This window comes from Vulpes vulpes, chromosome 4 (genome assembly GCF_048418805.1).
Source record: "Vulpes vulpes isolate BD-2025 chromosome 4, VulVul3, whole genome shotgun sequence".
In the NCBI taxonomy this organism is placed as follows: domain Eukaryota; kingdom Metazoa; phylum Chordata; class Mammalia; order Carnivora; family Canidae; genus Vulpes; species Vulpes vulpes.
The window spans coordinates 128,546,805-128,568,891 of NC_132783.1; the positions used below are offsets into that span (position 1 = coordinate 128,546,805).

The 22,087-nt window shown below is 37.9% G+C and overlaps 1 protein-coding gene across 5 annotated transcripts in view; it reads left to right on the forward strand.

The window, feature by feature from the left end:
- Positions 1–17,339: 17,339 nt before the first annotated feature.
- The window catches only part of RICTOR (RPTOR independent companion of MTOR complex 2), a 111,540-nt gene continuing 106,792 nt past the window's right edge, over positions 17,340–22,087 (forward strand). Inside the window, exons 1-2 of one of the 5 annotated variants that reach the window (XM_072757041.1) lie at positions 17,340–17,463; positions 17,635–17,682. In XM_072757041.1, the coding sequence (XP_072613142.1) occupies positions 17,415–17,463; positions 17,635–17,682 (97 nt within the window). In that variant the 5' untranslated portion in view covers positions 17,340–17,414. The remainder of the gene's footprint in view (positions 17,464–17,634; positions 17,683–22,087) is intronic. The other 4 variants (XM_072757040.1, XM_072757044.1, XM_072757043.1 and 1 more) reach the window with 4 other exon arrangements.

Consider the following 22,087-nt stretch of genomic DNA (forward strand, 5'->3'; position numbering starts at 1 on the left):
ACCTCTAGGAGCAGCGTTAAAAGGAAGACTTTTTAAATAAGGATGAAATTTAGGTTATTATTCTTTAGCTAAGATGATCTGCTTGTTAGAGCTTCATCCTATATGGTAGAAGCTGTGTTAAGAAAAGCTTTGAATGCTGTTGCCGCCCACATGCCTCCGGGGATTAGAGGTTTGTGGGGGGGTTTTTTGTTTGGTGTTTTTTTTTTGTTTTTGTTTTTGTTTTGTTTTGCTATGTTGGTTTCTTGTCTTTAATATGTATCAAACCAAAAGAGGTGCACTAAGCTATCATGGTCACTAACCTCCAAGATCTAAATAAATGTACAAGACTAGAAAACCAAAACCACAAGGTATTAAAGACTTTTGTGCATTTGTCTAGAAGAGAAACAACAGGAAATCTCTCTTATTCCAAACCTAACTGTAGAAATAGACATTCTCAGAAGGTATCTTAGGTTGGATCCTCCAGAAGCAGAGCTTGAGACTAGAATCTTAGAGGGCTTTGTTTAGGGGACTTTACAGGGGGGAAAAATCTGTAAGCAGGATAAAAAAAAATCCTGCAAGCAGGATAGCACAGGGGAAAAAGTTGGGCAAAGATGTGCATTAACTGCAGCCCATGCTCAGCCTGATTCCAGAAGAAAGCACTGAAGCAAGAAGCACTCCATTGAGTCAGCTACCCTGAGGCAAGGGAGCTGGGCTTGTATCTCTCCATCAGCAGTCCCTGGCTACCAGAGGCTTCCTTCCCCAACCTCAATCATCTGTGGGCAACACTGCCTCTTTGGGCTGAGAGAAATTCTCCGAAGTAGGGTGCAGCTGTGAATTTTAGCAACCAATTCTTATAGCAGCTGAGGGATGGGTGCACCTGCCAGTAAAAGTTACGAGGGTTAGATCAGAAGTGAATTTTCTGCAGAAATAACGGCTCTCTCGTCAAATAGGAAGGGACATAAAAGTGTATATTTTATGGACCAAACGCTAAAGCTGGAAGGCCTTGCATCATTAAGGGGTTGTCCCGGCTTGTCAAGGTCCTGTCAGAGTCCCAAATCATTTCAGCAGCAATGCCCCCTAAGTCACCAAATTTTACACGGGTAAGTATGTTGAGAGGCAGTTGAAAGATGAATGTTCATTATAAGTCTATTTATTATTATTATTATTATTATTATTATTATTATTCTATGTATCTTACTCATTTATTCAAAAGGTGAATCATCCAATCTCAGTATTTGAGTCAATTCTGTATACATGCTGCATTGTCACTGTCATCCTCACCATTTATTAGCATTTATTGAGTGCTTATTGTGTGCTAAACACTGTGCTGAGGGCTATGAGCCTTGTCCTATTTAAACATTATGTCAACCCTATCAAGTCACTCTCAGAAGAAATGAAATTTAGATGTGACATATGCTTTGCCCAAGTTTCATGAACAGGTTCAAGATCTTATCATTGTGATATCCTGCTTTCCATATGCTATCCACTCCTCCTCACTCCTGAGTAATAATAACAATAATAATAATAATAACAACAATGAAAATTGTTAGTGAGATACAAAGAAGCCAGGTTTAGGGAAAATGATGGTTCTTTTTCATTATGATGCAGATGACAAACAGAAATGTTAGTGTTAACTAAGCCACAGAACCCAGTTTCAAGAGAGACTTGTAAGACTGAAATATATATTTAATTAATGTTAAATTTAGAGAATATGAGCTGTAAAGTCTATAACTTCAGAAAAAAATGGTGATAACATATCATGACTGACCCCTTAGCTAATATACCAGAATTTAGATATTCAGAGTAGTATCATTCCTTCAAACTAGTCAATTTTAGTGCTTTATACTTATTTCATTGGTTTGTATAAGATTTATCATTATTCCAGGAAAGGAGAAATTCAACTTTCAAATTTGCCTTTAGTACTTAGGAAAAAATTATTTGTAATATCTTTGTTTTCAAAAGATCATAAATGGCTATCCTTTGAAAATGGATTTGATTTTTACAAATAGGCTAGAACCTCATCTGTTGTATAAGGTAAGTGAACAAACAGGGCAATGCTCTTGTGAAATGGAATTATGACCATAAGTTAATGACAGTTTTGTGCTCATCATAAATTCTCCCTCACCTTTCTTAGTATCTAGAGATAAATTTTAGTGAATATTTTTCAGTTTATAATACCAATATAAAATTTTTGCATTTTCCCCCAGTCACCTTTCAAACATTAATTTTCTCATTAAGTAAAACTCTGTAAGTACATTTAAAGATCCCTGTGTACTTCATCACAATCACATTTTACTCTTTCTTCCCCTCCTCAGAGAAAACTGGTACCTGATTTTGGTGTTTCTCACCTCTTTGCATTTCTTCACACTTTTCCTACATATGTATATATCTCTCAAAATGTTTTAAGTATTATTTTTTATATCTTAAAATTTGATAAAATTAGTATCATACTGTATGTGCTAGTCTACAACCTGCTTTTGTCACTTCCTATTATGTTTGGGAAAGGTATAGCAAGCATTCTGAGTGAAAAACCACAGATACTTCTGTTTTTCTACTAAAGTCATGTTAGATCGTTCCCAACTTCTGCTAACTCTGGGAAATGAACAAGGGGTAGTGGAAGGGGAAGTGGGCAAGGGGTGGGGATGACTGGGTGATGGGCACTGAGGGGGGCACTTGGCGGGATGAGCACTGGGTGTTATGCTATATGTTGGCAAATTGAACTCCAATAAATACAAAAAAAAAAAGAAAAAATATCATAATCAATGTTACGATGGACATTCCTGTTGGAATTTCCCTAGGTATGTGAGGGTTTCTGTATGGAATATACCCAGGATTGGAACCACTAAACAGTAGAATAAGCACATACTCCACTTGAATAGACAGAGGCCAATGCTTTTTGTACCTTATTTAAGAAACTCTTAGCTTTACCAGCTCATGAAGATATTCTATATTTTCTTCTAAAAGTTTTAAAGTTTTACTTTCACTCTAAATTCTTTGAACCCATCTAGAAATACCAAGCTTCTTGCTCCTCAGAGAAGCAGTTCCTCCAAACCACTTTTTGGTTGGGCTAACCCTCTCCACAATATCAAAGCCAACTCTGTGTCGTATGCCGAGGTTCCATATGCCTGCATCGTCTGTGAGACTCATTCCTAGGACCACACAACTGTGTTTATTTCCACTGTACTTATGCATTTGACTAGATAATTTCAAGTCTCTGGGCACTTTTTACAGAAAGTTTAGACTTCAATAGCATCAATATTGTACTAAAAGAGGATTCATAATAATTTTTAAACTCTCACAATTGTGGCAGTAATTTTTAAATTAATTACTATTAGAAGGAGTTAGTAAGAGAAAAGTAAAAGCATAAATTAGTTCAGAAAAGTTCATGCAGAATATTCGACATCATTTGTGAAAAATATAAGGTAGCAAAATAGTCTTCCAAAAAAAGTCATTTATCTGATTCCATGTTGATGAAGAATCTTCTGGTTACTAACTCAGTTTCCCAAGTATATCTGGAAAGAGGGTACTGCAGTAGAATGGAAACACTTTGGTCACTGAAAGAGTTATTCTACTTACAAACTGCTTCCTTAAACAAAAGATTCTCATGAACAGGGGGACCTTCAGGAAAATTCTAAAATAGGATATGAAAATCACTGGCACCAACCATGTAATGATTTTTCCTTCTTTGGAAACATGGTATCTCATAGATTGAGACCTTTGTTTTTAAAGTTGGCTGAGCAATGTTCCAGGGCTCCTCTATACATTGATAGATGGATCTCCATAGTGATGGTGAATAAAAACACAAGCAAACTACTTTTTTGATATTCTTTTTTAGGGAATCCTACTTACTTCCCCTCCCGTGCTTGCTTTTTTCAATACGTCTCTTTGTAAGAAAATCAAGTTTGAATAGTATTCATCAGGGGAGGAGTGTGCCTAAACAAACAATAATTAAGGAAGTATGTTGGAATTTCCCACTGTCTCTGGGAAACGAACAAGGGATAGTGGAAGGGGAGGTGGGTGGGGGAATGGGGTGACTGGGTGACCGGCACTGAGGGGGGCACTTGACGGATGAGCACTGGGTGTTATGCTATATGTTGGCAAATCGAACTCCAATAAAAAAATATACAAAAAAAAAAAAAAAAAGGAATTTCCCACTGTGATGGCCAGCTAGTCAATTTCTTTATTTCTATCACTTATTGAGACTATTTTATTAAGTACATGTGAATTTGTTATTTGAAATCTTCTTTATAATTAAGCCTCTTTTCACTATGTTGGGACATTTTGCGTACTAATTATGTTTTTTGACTTAGTCTGTTTTCTCTGATATTAGGAAGGCTACTGAGCTTTTTTTTTTTTTCTTAAGGATTTTATTTATCTATTCATGATAGACACAGAGAGAGAGAGAGGCAGAGACACAGAGAGAGGGAGAAGCAGGCTTCTCACAGAGAGCCAGATGCGGGACCCAAACCCTGGACCCAGGATTACACCCTGAGCTCTGAGCCGAAGGCAGATGCTCAACCACTGAGACACCCAGGGGTCCCCAAGATGACTTTGATCTTATATACAGTTTTCATCTTTTCTTTTTTAACTTTTTTTTATTTTAGTGTATTTCTAGGAGACACCATATAGATGGATTTTTAAATTAACCTAATAGTTTCTGCCTTCCAACTGATAAACTTGCAATTAAGTATTCTGTCCCCATATACATATTTAGAATTGTTTCCTATTTTACATTGTCCTTTCTATTTGTTAGGTTTCTCCCCATGTGTCTTTGTTCTCTTTCTTGTCTTTTTTAGAGGCTGACTTATTTCTTCCTTTCTTGATTTTCTTCGTTTATTCCCTTCACCCCAGTATTTTCTTTCCTTTTTAATCCAATATTTAAATATTATTATTAAATGCAGACTGCATTTGCTTAAATGTGTCTATATGATTTACCAATTTCTTTACCCATCACTGTTTCTTATATTTCAAACTATCTTTCCAGGGCCATTTTCTTCTTCTTGAAATACATATAATGAAAGCTTCAATAGTCATGCCTTTTGGGGGTAAACACTGCCATTTCCTGATTATCTAATATGTCTTTATTTTTCATGTTATTTAAAGATAGTTTTTCTTTAGATACAAAAAATTTGGTTGACAGTTTTATTTGTTTACCACTTTATACTTTTAGACTTATTTATTTGACACAGAGAGAGAGAGAGAGAGAGAGAGAGAGCACAGGCAGAAGAAGCCAGAGAGGGAGAAGCAGGCTCCCCACTGAGCAAGCAGCCTGATGTGAGACTCCATCCCAGGACCCTGAGATCATGACCTGAGCCAAAGGCAGAAGCTTAACCAACTGAGCCACCCAGGCACCCCTGTTTACCACTGTAAAGATAATTTTTCTGTCTGCTGGCATCTATTATGTCTGCAAAGGAGACTACAGTTATTCCAGTTGTGGTTCTTGTAGGTTGTTTTTCTTCTGCAATTGCTTTTAAGATCTCTTTGTCTTTGTCTTCGCTATACAGTGTCTCGGTGTGGATTTCCTTTTATTTATCCTGCTTGACATACATTATCCCTCCTATATTTGCTAATTTTGTTTTTCACAAATCCAAGAAAATGTAAGCCATAATCTCTTTAAATATTGCATCTTTTTATTCTATTATTTCCTTCTGGGAATCCTATTAAAGTATGTTAGACCTGCTCATAATATACTCCATATATTTTCTACCCCTTAGAATAATGATTTTTGTTATTTTCAATTTTTTTACTGAGGTAGAAATTTCGTGCAAGTAAATTTGACCCTTTAAATATACAGTTCTGTAAGTTTAACAAACACATGGTGTCACATGACCACCACTATAAATAAAAAACAGAACCATTTCATCACTTCTAAAAATTTCCCGGTGCCATGTTGTCATCAACCAAAAGTAAAGGCAACAAAAGAAAAATAAACAATTAGGACTACATCAAAATTAAAAGCTTCTGCACAGCAAAGGAAACCATCAACGAAGTGAAAAGGCAATCTATAAAGTGGAAGAAAATATCTACAAACTACACATCTAATAAGAAGTCAGAAAAAAAAAAAGAAGTTAGATGTACAAGTACAAGGAACTCATACTACTCGCTAGCAAACAAACAAACCAACAGAACAAAAGAAATCAAAACCAAAACAAAACAAAAAATAATAAATAACCCAATTTAAAAATGAGTACTCACTAGCAAAAAAAACAAATCAACAGAACAAAAGAAATCAAAACCAAACCAAAACAAAAAATAATAAATAACCCAATTTAAAAATGAGGGGATCCCTGGGTGGCTCAGCGGTTTAGCGCCTGCCTCCGGCCCAGGGTGTGATCCTGGAGTCCCAGGATCGAGTCCCACGTTCGGGTCCCTGCATGGAGCCTGCTTCTCCCTCTGCCTGTGTCTATGCCTCTCTCTCTCTCTGTGACTCTCATGAATAAATAAATAAATAAAATATTTTTAAAAAATGAGTAAAGGACCCGAATAGACTTTTTTCCTAAGAAGACATACAAATGGCCAACAAGTACATTGAAAGTTGTTCAACATCACTAATCTTTAGGAAAATGCAAGTTAAAATCACAATGAGATATTACCTGACACCTGTTAGGATGTCTGTTATCAAAAGGACAAGAGATAAGAAATACTGACTAGGATAGAAGAAAAAGGAAATTTGCATAGTTGATGGGAATGTAAACTGGTACAGCCAAGATGGAAAACAATATGGAAATTCCACAAGAAATTAAAAATAAAACTACTATATGATCCAGCAATTCCATTTCTGGGTATATATCCAAAGGGAACAAATCAAGATCTTAAAGAGATACCTGCACTCATGTTCGTGTATCATTATTCACAATAACCAAGGTATAAAAACAATTTAAGTGTTTTTATACATCTAGTAATATTTATTATTCAGCCCCTAAAGAGAAGAAAATCCTGCCATTTGCAACAGCATAGATGAAATTGGAGGGCATTATGTTAAGTGAAATAAACCAGGCAGAGAAAAACAAATACTGCAAGATCCCACTTATATGTGGAATCTAAAAACCAAACCCATAGAAACAGAAAGTAGGTTGGTAACTGCCAGGAGGGTGAGGGAAACAGAGAGAGGCTGGTGAAAGGCTATAAAAAACTTTCAATTATAAGAGGAATAATGTCTCGGACACCCAGCTGGCTTAGTTCATGGAGCATGCAACTCTTGATCCCATGGTCGTGAGTTCTAGCCCCTCGTTGGGTGTAGAGATTACTTAAAATAAATGAATTTAATTTTAAAAAAGAGAAACAAAGCCTGAGAAACTAATGTATAATATGATATAGATGATAATACTGTATTGTGTAATTGAAATTTGCGAAGACAATAGAAACTTAAGTATTCTCAAGAACAATTAACAGCACTTTAATGGTAAGGGATGTGTTGTTAGCTTGATGGTACAAATCCTTTTATTTGTCAATTATACCTCAATTAAAACAAATTTCTCAGTCCCTAGTTTGTCCTTTTATTCCCTTAAAATTGTCTTTCTAAAAACAAAATTCTTCCTTTTGATGATACCAGTCTATCAATTTTTTTCTCATATGTCATGTCTAAGAAATCGTCACCTCACCCAAGATCACAGATTTTTTTTTCTGTTGTTTTATAGAAGTTTTGTGGTTTGGGATTTTATATTTAGGTCTATTATCCACTTCGAGCTAATTTTTATATAGAGTGTGAGGTGTAGACCAAGGCTCATTATTTGTTGTACGGCTATCCAAGTGATCCGATACCATTTATTGAAAGACTATCTTTTCTACATTGAATTGCCTTTGTAGCTTTGTCAAAAATTCATTGAAGACATAGCTATACATACAGAGATAGAGATGATATAGATATAGGTTTAGATAGATAGATCTGAGCTCTTTATTTCTGATCGATTAATTTATGTCTAAAATTACCCTGCCTTTATAGTAAATCCTGAAAATAAATAATGTGGGTCCTCCAACTTTGTTCTTCCTCAGTATTGTGTTGGCTCTTCTACATTTTTTATCTTTCCAAATAAACTTTAGAATCATTTTGTAAATACCTACAAAATAACTTATTGAGTAAGCTTTGGTATGTTGTATCTTTAAAGGAATTTGTCAGGGCACCTGGGTGATTCAGTCAGCTAAGTGTCTGCCTTCAGCTCAGGTCCTGATCCCAGGGTCCTGGGGGCAAACTCTGAGTTGGACTCTGCCTGTTTCTCCCTCTGCCTGCCACTCCCCCTGCTTGCTCTCTCTCTCTTTCTCTCTCTGTCAAATAGACAAATAAGGTCTTAAAAAAAAATAAAGGAATTTGTCCATTCATCCTTTTAGTATCTGTAGGGTTTCATAGTAACAGCCTTTCTCTTTTGTTATTTGTGTTTTATAGCTTCTTTCCTTTCTCTTGATCAGTCTGGCTAGAGATTAATCAGATGGTTATTTCAAAAAACAACTTTTGATTTCATTTTATTTAACTGACTTCCCTTTACTTGCTTTAGATTTAATTAGTTGTTCTTTTTCTACTTTCTTAAGGTAGAAACTTAAACCACTGATTTGAGATCTTCCTTTTTCTTTTCTTCTTCTTTTTCTTCTTCCTTTTTTTTTTTTTTTTTTGTATAAGCATTTAATGCTATTCATTTCTGGGATTTAGATCTATGCCAAACATTTTGTTATGTTATATTCTGATTTCTATATAATTCAAAATACATTTTCCTTTACCCTTCAATTTCTGCTTTATCCTATGGGTTCTTTAGGAGTACGCCTTTTGCTGTTCAATTTCTAAATATTTGGGACTATTCTAGCTTTCTGTGTTATTGATTTCTAGTTTAATTTTGTTATGGTCCAAAAACATGCTGTATGTGATTTCAATTTTTCAAATTTGTTAAAATTTGTTTTCTGTCCCAGACTGTAGTCTATCTTGGTAAATATTCCATCTGCACTCAAAACGAATGGCTATTCTGCTGTTGCTGAATGTCTATAACTGTCAATTAGGTAAAGTGGTTGATAGCATTATTCAGGTCTTTGGTCTATTTATCTGCTTCTTGCTTTTGTCTAATGCAATTACCACACTCTATTAATTACTACACTTTTGTAGTAAGTTTTGAAATCAGGAAGTATATAACTTACTTTTAATATGGTAATTGATGTAGGAATTTCCTAGAAATTTCCTAGGTAAGTATTTGTATATCTCCTTAACTAATTATTGCATACCTTGAACTAATATTGTGCTATTTCATATGAAATATGAGAACCTTTTAACAGTCCAATTGTGTCCTGCATTTTATTTCTACAATTTAAACACACAATACACTGTATTGCTTTTGCTTTAAATGAGAAGTATCTAATAATTTACTTATATATAAACCATTTTCTACATTTTTTTGTCTATTCATATAGATCTGCATTTCCATCTGCTTTTATTTCCCTTTTGTTTGCAGAACTTCCTTTAAAATTTATTTTAAAACACATCTGTTTATGATAATTTATTTCAATTTTTTTCAAATCTGAAAATTTCTTTATTTTACTTTCATTTTTTAATATTTATTTTACCAGATATAGAATTCTAGATTATAGATTTCACTTTAAAATTGTTTTTTGAGTTCTAGCTTGCACTGTTTCTGACTAGATGTCATCAGTAATTCTTATTATTATTGCCTGTAGTTTATTTGCCTTTGTTTTTTCTCTGATCACTTTAAAGATATTTCACTTTATCTTTGGTATTTGGTAATTTGACTATAACATGCCTGGGAATGGTTTTCTTCATGTTCATTTGTTTGTGACTCATTCAGCAATTTGGATCTGTGTCTTGATAATTTTTATCAAATCTGGAACATTTCAGCCATTGTTTCTTCGAGTATTTTTTTTCTGCTCTAATCTCTCCACTTCTCTTGGGATTCCAATTACACATATTTCAGACTGTTTGATTTTTTTTTTTAATGGTTCTTTTTTTTTTTCAGTCTTTCTCCTCTTCATTCTCTCTATTGGTCTGTATTCAATCCACTGATCACCCCTACTTTTTTGTGTGTCCAATATGTCACCAAGTGGATTTTTGCATTTTTTATATTGTATTTTTTTATTTCTAGAATTTTCACATGGTTTTTTTTTTATAGTATGCATTTCTCTAGTAAGAGCTTACATTTACTATAATTATAAAATTCTGTTAATTTTGATGCCTGTGTTATTTCTTGGTTTGGATTCAATGACTTTTTTCTCATGAAGATGAATCACATTTTTCTGATTTTCCACATCTAATTAAATTTTTATTATATGCTTTACATTGTAAATGTTATGTGTTTGAGAGTTTGGATATTACTGTTTTCTTTTTAATGAGTTTTTGGGGGGTTCCCTATTCATTAATTTACTGGGAGATTAGCTCGATTCTGTTGAGACTTGATTTTAGGCTTTGTTTGAATATGTCTATAGTAGCATTTATTTTAGGCTAGTGTAGCTTTTCCCCTAAGTTATGACCTTTTGGGGGTCTCCATGCCAACCTTTGTCTAAATTATAGCCTTCTGGAGTGTTCTTAACTGAATGCTCAGGGTGGTTCACCAAAATCTCTTCACTTGCTGGTTAGAACTCTGTCTTTTGCAATCTTCTACCGACCTCTGGAATTTTCAGTTAGTTCAAAGCCCCCAGGTGCTGTTCTCTAACAGGACTTCCCAGAATCTCGCCATCTTCTTGTGCAGCTTAAAATTCAGCTATCTAGTTAAGAGGATTCATATACAGATTTCTGGAACTCCTACTCTGGTACAGGTTCCTCCTCTCTGGCATTCTGTTCCTTAAATTTCAATTGCCTCCTTAGATCTGAACTTCAATCTTTCTTTCCTCCATCCTGTTTCTTTCCTCCAGATAGTTGTTCTCTGTTGGTTTCCAAAGTTTAGTGTTATGTTGTGAAATGTGTCCCCAGGCAAAAAGCCAGATAGAATGTGGAGTTCACCTTGTCTGTTTCTTTTATCTCAAGGTCACAATGTCACATTACCTACTGTCCGATGCTTCAAATTGGACAGTTGTCAACTAAATATGTGAACATTTATTATGGTAAAGTGAATTTAATACTCATTCTCCATCATGGACAAAAATCAGAAATTCTTTATTAAAAATCATTATTTCAAATAGAGTTCCGTTATATTTGGTTTCTGATCACCAATATCTGAAGTCTGTGAATTATAGTTTTTATTTCTACCGATTCTTCCTTATGGTGGCTTTTTCCTATGACTTCGATGAACTTTGAATATGAACTTTTGTTTGATCTTAATTTGTGAAGAGTCTAAGGGCTTTTCTCCAGAAAGCATTTGTAATTGCTACTGCTGAAAGCCAGGGGGCACCACAACCTGGGTCCACTTTGGTCCACTTCTAGAATCCTGGACCTAATGCAGAAGTCTCATGTGTTGCTTTTCTACCTCTGGTAGTGGCTTAGTCTCAGATCATGGGTATGCAATTGGAGTCTGCCCTCTAGATAACTCTGCTTTTCCAGTTTTCTAATTTCACACTGTTCCTCTAATTTTACTATACTGTTTTCTGTTTTTTGTTTTCTGGTGGAGGAATTTTGGAGATTTTCTTTAGCCAAAGGGGTGGGGGAAGGAAAGGAATGAAAAATATAAATCATTGATTATATTATGGAGATTTAATGGTGGAGTTGTCATTTGGTTAACTTTGGTTGGTAAAATTAGCATGAGTCATAGAAGGCATCCTGAGGGAAGACTGGGAGTTCTGTAACTCAGAGGAGTTACAAAACTTTCCTGAAAATTTTTTCCACTTGGGTATATGGCCAAGGGGCATATTTTAACTATCCATATTTTAAGGGGCATATTTTAAACTACGCTTTATCAAATGGAAGCTTGGCTTAAAATAATATTGCAAAGAAACTATGTGTTACAAAAGTTACATACTTTTGTAAGTAATAAAAGCACAGTTTTAAAATACAGAAGCTCAGGTACCTTTACTCCTGATATTAGCACTTTATCAACATCATTATAAGAAAAAAAGCAAAGTCAATGTAATCAGATGTCACAATGTCAGCCACAATTTTTTAAATGAAAATTAAGATCACGTAAAACATGACTCTATGTAGATTATCCTTTACGGTTACTTAAGTCTAAGTATATACTATTCCTTGAGATGTTAGCTGATGATAGTATAAAGCTATCTGATTTGCAAAATATTTAAAAATAAACATTCAAAATGTGAAGGTAATTTTCTATGTTTTTAATGATGTGAAACATGCAGTATTGAATCCAATACTTTGGAAAATGAGAAACTTAGCAACAGACAAAAAGGTACATATTGGTGGGGTATATAATACAGTGGCATTCCCTGCTATGATAAAAAAAAAAAAAAAGACTGAAAAAAAAAAGCCACAAAGAAAAAAATTTGGTGACAAACTAAAATGTTCCATTGGTCAACCAAGAAAGAAAAAAATAAAAACAGAAACAAAAAACTCAAAAACCTGAAGATTTGAAGAAGAAGATATTGAACAAAAATGCATTACAGAACCTTTGCTGTGCAATTGGATAGAAGCATAGATGCTTCTACACTTGGCTTAGTTTACGGTATTTGCTGAATTCTATTCAGCAATGAAAATACACAAATCGCTACTCTTTCTGCTCCACTAAAGATGGACCAGAGCATGTGTATCCTTATCTAAACAACTTCCTTAATAAAGGCAATATTTTATGAAAAATCAATGTTTCTAAAACTGAAAATTCAAAAGATATCACAGTAGAGACAGTACCACATGTGATAATTTTATATAATAAAGACCTTTAAAATATAGCTTAATTTTTATACACCTTGAAAAGAGAAAGGAAGTAACTATGAAAGTGTTTTATACCATGAAGATGTTTGATATTTATTTAGTGGTAAACTGTTTTCCATAATGATTGGTGGCTTCTAGTACCACATTACCTATCAGATATTTTAAAAATATTTAGTCTTTCCCTTCAAGGTAAATGTGATAACAATAAATAAAAATCTTACTACTTTTCGAAAGAAATCTGTGCTAGGAGGGAGCACTTAGAAAATAAATATTTGGAAACATTTCCACAGTTTTGTGATTTAATACAATTAAAAATATAAATGTGTCACTTATATAAATGTTTATATTTACACACTTAAAAATCATGGAAAGTTTTCTAACCTGTTTAAAATCATTCAGATGATGAGTTTTGAAACCATTTTTAAATCACTTGCTAAACATTTCTAAATGTTATGCCTTCCCATTTTCCCTAAAAATGGATTGACATTGGGAAAGACGGACCTTTATTAGCCAAATTACCTAAAAAAAACTTTGTATAACTGATTGTGGAGTTGAAAAATGAGTGTTATGGTTTAGAAACTTCAATAGTTCCTCTGTTTTTAAAAAAACTTGGTATATTGTGAGACTTCAGCTACTAAAACTCAATATCCAAATAAATTCTTCTTAGAATTAGACTTTTGAATTGCTATATCATAAAGTATTTAACAAGAAATTTTAGAAATAATAAAGTATATTCAGCCCCATTTTTTATTAGTGTCATTAGTAAAGTAACATTAAAATTTATTTTTAACCAATTTTATTTTATCCTTGTTTTATGTCTTATTTAATAATAATAAAAAAAAAAGTTGGGACTCCTGGCTGGCTCAGGCAGTGGAGCCTGCGGCACTTGATCTCAAGGTTAACTTCGAGCCCCATGTTGGGTGTAGAGATTACTTAAAATCTTAAAAAAAAAAAAAAAATGAGTAAATACATATGTATTGTAGTATGTGCACAAATGTTCTTTTCAAAACGATGAGAGGTACAAGAATTTGGTGGTCTATTGCTTAGCAAATTATTATCCTGAGATGTTTATCATTGTGACTTAAAATAGCTGGAAAATTTTCTCTAAAATAGTTTTTCTTTAAAAAATTATATAAGTAAAAATTTGTTTTAGAAAAGTTAAAATGAAAATGATAAAAAGCACTCAAAATTCTATCAACCAGAGATAATCATTGGTTGAAATTTTAGTGCATACCTTTCCAAATTTTATTTTCTGAATATATATTCAGAAATATATATATTTCTGAATATATATATATATATCCTCCTTTCACAAACATAGGCACATACCCTATTTAACACTGTTTTAATAGAGTGCCTTTATACGTTACAGAATATTCCTAAAATGAAATTTACAAGAGATCTTGGGACAGGAATTAAAATTTAAAGGAACAATACTAAGAGGCTCCTTCCTGCTATTTTGAGACTTCTATTAAAATGTAAAGGAACAATGCTAAGAGGCACACGAGACCAAGGATGAATCTTCATAATCAACACTGTGCAAGATTACAACATTTGTTTGATTTCAGTCCATTGCCTGTCATTTTAATGTTCTTTATCTAGATTTTAAATGTGTGGTTTAACTCTGAAGAGAAATGACCAAAACACAGACCACCAAATGTTGTGGTTTTTGACTTGCTTTATCTTCATATGGCCTACACTGTAAGGCAGATAAAGGGAACTAAGATTTTGGTAAGGCTCTGTTTCTGTTCAACATTATCTCTCTTCCCAAAACTGATAAAATTTGGTTTATAAACTAGAATTATTAACTTTGTGTAATAGGATAGAGAATAGAAACCAGACAGTGATTACCAATGGAGTCATTTATCTTTGGAATCAAGCAGTTATCTCTCAGAGGTGTGGTCCTGGAACCAATCTCATATGACATTTTTTATCAGTGACTAATACTACAAGAAAAGACAGTTCATTCACACAGCAAATGAAACCTAGTTGGGAAATGAAAACTCAGAAGAGGAAGTCACATTCTCAATGACCAGATTAGAATCAAAATGACCCGGAAAATTGGAGAAGTAGTAAGAAGTAAACAAAATGAGTAAAACATAGGGGTGAGCTAGAATAAACCAGGAAGAAAAACAAGTTTCAAAGAGAGGAATGGCTAGCTATTGGCAAGTATAGAAGACAACTTAGAGATTTTAACAAATAAGCTGACTAGAATCAATAATGTATTGTTTAAAAAGCAAACACAACATTGTGAAATGTATTCTTCACTAAAATTTCCCTAAACTCCTACTTCCCCGTGGAGTGTCATTTGCAAACACTAAGAACTTGTCCTTTTTACCAGAAATCCTATTATTCACCGTAACAACAAATGTGAAGGACATAGGCACTTAAATGACTAAGAGAGTAACAGAAGAAAAACTAGTTTCATTGTAAAATTGGGGAAAGATATTTTTTTTTCCCTCCTGGAAGAGATGGAATAATTGAATAATGATCTTTAAATAGGAAAATACAGTGGAACATATAGTTACAAAAATGAAAGGCTATTAGATTCAGGCTTTCATGTACCTTAAGTAATTTAAAAGTGGATCAGTAGTACTGAACTTTCATGAAAGAATGAAAGAGAAAATGAAGTTAAATTGCAGTAGGTAGGAGTTAATCTAGAAAAATCAGGAACAAAAAATAGGATAAAAGGGGTTGGCTAAAAATTGGAACAATTCTAAGACTCTGGTAAAATGTCCACTGCTAGATTTCTACCTCTCTAAAATTGTGAAATATGACATATGGAAGGATGGAATGCAAATATTTAATGTCCTAACCGGACCTCAAACTTCTGCGATTTTTGCCTTAGTTGTAACTAAAATAATCTTGCACCAAGACCTAAAAGCTACAAGAGCAAGAGAAAAGTTGGTTGTTATCAAAATTCCTAGTGGTTATGTCAGGAGACATTTTTAAAAAGTCCTCTGTGTGGCATCTCCAAATAGGAGGGCAAGACCACAAACAGATACCTGATTGTAGACCTGATAAGAAAAGGACCTGGAATAGAGACACAGAGGATAGTCTCCTAAGGCAGCAGGCTCCTCTTTTATCTTCCTGATGATGCTACAGCATGAGGCTTTTATTTTTCTGTTTACAACTTTTCTTATTTTACATTAATCACAGGACATTTACAGAGTACAGATGGCAAAGGAGAATGAAAACTTATGTGTAATTCCACGGCTGAAAGGAAAAAAAAAAAAACCAGTTAACATTTTGATGTGTATCTTCTCAGACTCTTTCCTATGTACAGATAGGTAAAATCTTTTGACTGTGTACGTATTTTAAACGTGTATAAAAAGAGGGAATTTTGTAAACCCTTGCTTGATTTAAAACCACAAGCATGATTTTAAATATTTAAAACATTACAGTATTATAAATATACTAGACCTACAGCGCCTTTTTTTTCATGGTTGTAATAATTTGCATAATCCCTACGTTTGGTCATGTTTGCAATTGCTCACTGTTATTCACAACGGCAAATGTTATCTCCAATCTTGCTTTTTTTTTTTTTTTTTTTTTTCTTAAGTAACAGCAAAAAGAGCATTGGAACAAAGGAACCCAAGGCACTTATTATTCATCGAACCTATTGTTTATTGAAAGCTTAGTTATCCCGGACATTGCACGAGCTGGGAGAAGAGAGGTCGTTAAAGCAAGAGCTCCGCTGTTTGACTTCCAGTCTCTTGTGATTTAAAAAAGAAAAGAAAAAAGAAAAAACAACAACACACATAACAAGTTGGGGAAGAGGAGGCGACACAGGCTCGCCCGGTCTTGAAAGTTAGTGCACTTTAAAGGGGGGCTGCCGGGTCAGAGGCCAGGGGTCTGCGCAGGAGTGGGGTAAAGCAGTTTCTGGGATTGAAAGCGCTACCGCGAGTGACCACGGGGCTTCCGCGCGGACACGGCGAAGCCGCCACACCTCCGGGGCCCGGGCCGGGGCTGGGGCCGGGCCGCACGCCCCGCGGAGCCGCCGCCGCCCTCCGCCCCCCCGCCCCCCGGGTGCCCCCGCGCCCGCCGCCCCGCGCCCTCCGCTTCCCGCCTCCCTCCCTCCCGCCCGGCCGCCCCCTAGACCGAGCGTGGCTCGGAGACCCCAAGCGCAGGCTGCTTCGCGCGCGGCGCTCGCGGCCGAGGGCGGAAACCAAAGTTCGCTACCGCGCCGGGTCGGTCGGAGCGAAGCGGCCCCGGGGAGGGACGGCGCCGGCGCCGGCCGCGCGCAGCTGTGCGGTGCCGTGGAGCGGTGCCGTGGAGCGGTGCCGTGGAGCGCACATGGCCCCAACCGCCGAGCGGCGAGCGGGGGGCGGCCTCCTCCCGGCTCGCCGCGGCCCCCGTCACAGTTCCCGCGGCCCCGGAGGGGGAGCATCCTCCACGCGGCACACTCCCGTCAGCGGGATTCCCCTCGTGGGCACCGCCGCCTCCCGCAGGCTGGCTCTCGGAGGGCCGGGGCGCCGCGAGCCGCACGGAGCCCGCGGTGGGCGCCGCGCCCCTCCTCGCCCCTCCTCGCCCCGGGCCGAGCCCCCGCCGCCGCCGCCGCTGCCGCCGCCGCGCGCGCCGAGGGGGGGCTGCGGGGGAGGGGGAGGGGGCGGGCGCGGCGCGCGGGGAAGGCAAGGGGTTCTCGCGCGACTGGGCGAGGTTTCCGGTGTTGTGACTGAAACCCGTCAATATGGCGGCGATCGGCCGCGGCCGCTCGCTGAAGAACCTCCGAATACGAGGTAAGCCCGCGGCAACCCTCACCCCCCGCTGCCTGCGGCCCGCGACCCCGGGCCCTGGCCTCCCCCTGGCCTCGGGCAGGCGGGGCCCTCGGGGGCGCTGGCCGGGGCCGGGGTCGCCGCCGCCGGCCTGCGAGCGCGTCCTAACCGGAGCTGTGTGTCTGTTTCGCACAGGGCGGAATGACAGCGGCGAGGAGAACGTCCCGCTGGATCTGACCCGAGGTAACGCGGGGCGCCGCGGGCGCCGGCCGGGGCGCGCTGTGGGGAGGGGCCGGGGCAGGGGGCCGGGGGCCGGGGGCCGGGGGCAGGGGCGGGCCCCGCGCGGGGCGGCGGGGGCGCGGGAGGCAGAGCCCGAGCCCGAGCCCGAGCCCGAGCCCGGGGCCGCCTCCCGGGACCCATCCCCCTTCCCAGTGCCCGCGCCCCGCGCCCCGCGCCTTTCTCCGGGCCTCCGGGTGCGGCGGGCGCCGGCCCACGCCGAGCGGGACTCAGCGCGGCGGGCGACCCCCGGGGCTCTCCGCACCCCGCCCGGAGGCGGCCGGCGGGAGGCCGGGGCTGTTATTTAGGCTGCCGGAGGATGTCGGAGGGAAGAGCGACCACATCCTGCCCTCCCCGTCCCCCCGCGCGGCGGCCGGACCTGCCGGGTCCTTGCCGGCCTGCGCCACTGCTTTCCTCCTTGCCCCCCGGCCCCGGGGGGTGGGGGTGGGGGTGGGGGTGGGGCCCGCAGCGTGGCTGACTCGGCAGTGACCCCTGGGATCGGGGACTGCGGCTCGGTGTCTGGGCTGCGCCGGCAGCCCTTGCCCGCTTCCCGTGCCCGGCCGGCTGGGGCCGTGGTTGGCCGAGACCGCCCCCTCACCCTCGCCGCAGGTTCATTGTTTACCTTCTGCCGCGGCGGCGGGTTTGTTTACACCTTGGGAACGGGGCGAACCCCGCGCTGGCGTTTGGAAGGACCCGGTCCAGCTACTGGCCAGCGAATCTCCCGCGTAGTTCACCGTGCTGGAGTCTGTTCGACAGTATCTCGCCCAAGATGTAGTAGTGACACGCCAAGGTTTTTTTCTTTTCTTTTCTTTTCTTTCTTTTTTTTTTTCCTCCCTTCCACCGTAAACAGGATTTGGTCTACTGATGCCAAAGAAGTCCGATTTCACACTGGCTGTAGCCGAGTGTAAACTGGTTCGGCTGCCTTAGAATCGGCTTCCTTTTTGAGATCCGAAAAACACTTTAGGAAGTCAGAGTCGTAAACATTTTATTAGAAATTCGAAAAAATCTAACCCGTGTGCTGCTTGACGCAACGACTGTTATCTAAAGTATTTGTCAGACGCAGGCCCATTGTTGAGGCTCATCCCTGGTATTTAAAGCATAATGCATTATCTGGCTTGCCTTATTTTGTCTGTCATAGGGTAAGATAACTGTGTCATCAACTAAACAGCTACTTTCCATGTAGCTGCCGGAGTACGTTTTTGTAAGAATCTTTTATTCTGAAAGTTCAGGGACTTTGCTTTGGCCGAAACTAGGTGCTGGTGTGACAGGCAGAAAGGGTTTCTACCGATGCACTGAATTGGAACTTCTTTCAGCAGATAGGGTTTGAGTGTTAGTATAGAAAGATGTAAAAGCTTTTGACTGTTGTGTAACCTTTTGGAAACCTGACTATATAAAACACACACGAAAAAAATCTATGTAAAATGTGTGTGGGGAAAAGATTTTCTAGTAAGTTTCCTTACAAAAAACAAAATTCCCATGGAGTTGAAAATTAGCATTTGAGTTCTGTAACAGATGTGCTTTATTAGTGATTTAATTTCTATGTGGGCGTATGCGTCTATATGGTGAAAAGAGCATTTATTAGATCTTCTGTCTCGATTTCACGTTAAAAGCTTGTTGGGATGTGGTGCTAAAAACAAGTTATATTTGTGCTTTAGGTTTGCTGAGCTGCTATATATAGTAGTTTCTGTGGTTGGTATCAAAATTTTGGTTTGTAAAAGAGCTCATGTACAAATTTGATAAACCCTTGATTTACTCCAATCTTACTCAAGTACACAGATAACTCTGTATGTTTACTATTTAAAATGTCATATGCCCGGAGCACTTTGTGAACACCATTGTTGACAGGCATTTTTAGGATGATGCAAAAGGCAGAAAATGGTATTTCTGCTTGCCCTGACAAAATACAGTTTAGTTTGGAATATAAACAGCCAATTGCAATGGATTGCAAAAGGCATATGCAAACAAGAGAGGCTATATAAGAATAAAATATTCATTATATAGGGAAGTTATAGAAGTACTAGTAGATCCAAGGTAATGAAAATCACAAAGAATTACGTTTTTGTAATAGTTTGAGAACTATAGGGCAGTTTGGGTTGCAGCTGAAGGGCAGCTGTTTGTGGATTGGATTACGGTATGTTTTAGATAAGATTGGGTAACCAAAACTAGGTTTTTAATGCGAAGGCAGTGTTTGCCCTCATTTTAATTGTTTTATGCAACCTTTGAGAAGTTCGTTAATGTAGCTATCTCACAAAGTTCATCGTTAAATAGAGGTCATGGTCATTGTAATTCCTAAAGGAGCCAGTCAATGTATAGTGAAAAGAGATCAGACTGTAAAGTCAGATAGTTCTGGGTTGTAATCTCATCTAGGATCCTTAATAGTTAGGTGATGTGGGGCAAGTTATTTGACCTTGCTTAACTCTTGGTTTCTTCATCTCAGAGAGAACTTCAAAGGGTTATTAAGAATGTGAGAAGTAAATGAACTAATGCTTAAAATAGTACGGGAGCTGATACTTTTGTGAGTGATGTTGACTAGATGTTAGTTGTCTTCCCACACTATGAAATCAAAATTATTTATATCACATTTAAAATATTTCAGAGTTGTTTTGAACATTATAAACCTGTTAATAGGATTTATGGTATCGAGGCTTTCATTTCTTTTTTTAGACATAACTATTAATTGGGTAGTCTGAAGTAGAGTTCTTGAATATAACAACTGTCGAGAAGTATTCCACGAAATTACCATTAAATTAGGTCTAAGCAAAGAGTATTATATCTGCTCAAGATAAAATGTAGTATTTTATTTTCTAGAACATTAGAATTTTTCTCTGACTCAAGAAAATTTCTTGGTAACAATGATTTGACTAGCCTTGCAAGCTTCTTGAGGCCCAGGAAAGTTACAGGTGCTTCGGTCTTAGTATTGGTATCACTGTTCATACGTGGTGTACTTCAATTAAAAATTGCTAATGAATTAGTTTTGATTTAATTTAAGAACTTCATTGCAGTAATTCTCACAGTGAACTTATTGGTAACTGTTGCTTTCAGTTTTGTTCAAACAACTATTTATTTTGTGAAAGTGCCTGATATTTGCTATTGATATAACTTAAATACTCTCTCTGTTTTGCATGCCAATATCTATTTTGAAACGAAAACGCTTCCCTTAGTCACTTCCACTGCAAGGATAGCCTGTTTTGTTTTTCTGTTATCAGTCTCCTAGTACATTTCTTCTGGTACTGGATAACTTGAAAATTCGACACAGAGTATTCTTCCTGTGTAAGTCCTTCTTACTAAACAGTAATTTAATTATTGTGTTCAAAGTGAATTTCCAGGACATGGACAAACCTGTACTCAAATCTATTAGAATAGAATTTATTTAATTTAAAAGTATTGAGTTTTATAGTTTTTGATTTTTGATTATCCGATTCTTTTACTTTTCTGTTAGAATACAAAAATTGACTTAGTTGCTGTTCGATACTTAAAAAAGTAGGAAGGTTATCTGAATGATGCAGATTTGAACACTACTTTTTTGTTTTCTGATTTTTTATTTCTAGTGTGCAGATTACTCATGTTGTTTAACCACTGACTTCAGTTAGACAAAACAAACATTGACTGAATGCCTTTTATTTACTAAATGCTGAATTAAGTGATGTAGGAATGAAGATGAGGAAGATGTCATTCCCCTTTTTAGGAGTTTACTGGAACAGATATTTAAAAAAGGGATTGCAATATGGAATGACAAAATAAGTAACCAGACTGTACAAGGACCAGAAGTAGCCTAGACGAGAAAATGATGAATTGTTTGGTGGGCAGAGGATCAGAGTGGTTTACTTCACATAAGAATAGTGGTGGACATAATGAAAGGAAACACGGATTCCCAAGAGACTATACCACACCTTGGAAAGGTAAAAGTCAGCAAGAAGAGGAGCTGGCTAGGAAGCTGCTGATGTAATCTAAGAAATGGTGGGGAACTAGACCAGGATGTTGAAGATAGAAATGAAGGTGAATATATTTTGAAACAGAGTGATCATCTAGTTTGTTTTCTTCAGATTTCACACTGGGTTTGGAATTCTCCTGCTCTGCACAGAGAACTTATATTTCTTTATTAAGAAAGTAGAAGCTGTCTAATCTAAATTCCCTTGACTTCTCCTCTATGTTTATTTATTTTTTAAAGTAATCTCTGTGCCCAATGTGGGGCTTTAACTCAGGACTCCAAGATCAAGAGTCACATGCTATACCTACTGAGCCAGCCAGGTGCGCTTGTCTTCTTCCCTTTATATTTTTATATGCACTTATCTTCTGGTTCCCTGAGTCAGGGAATAAAGCATCTCTGTTCTTTTCAAGGCTAACCTGGAAAGGCATTTCATGCTCCTAATAC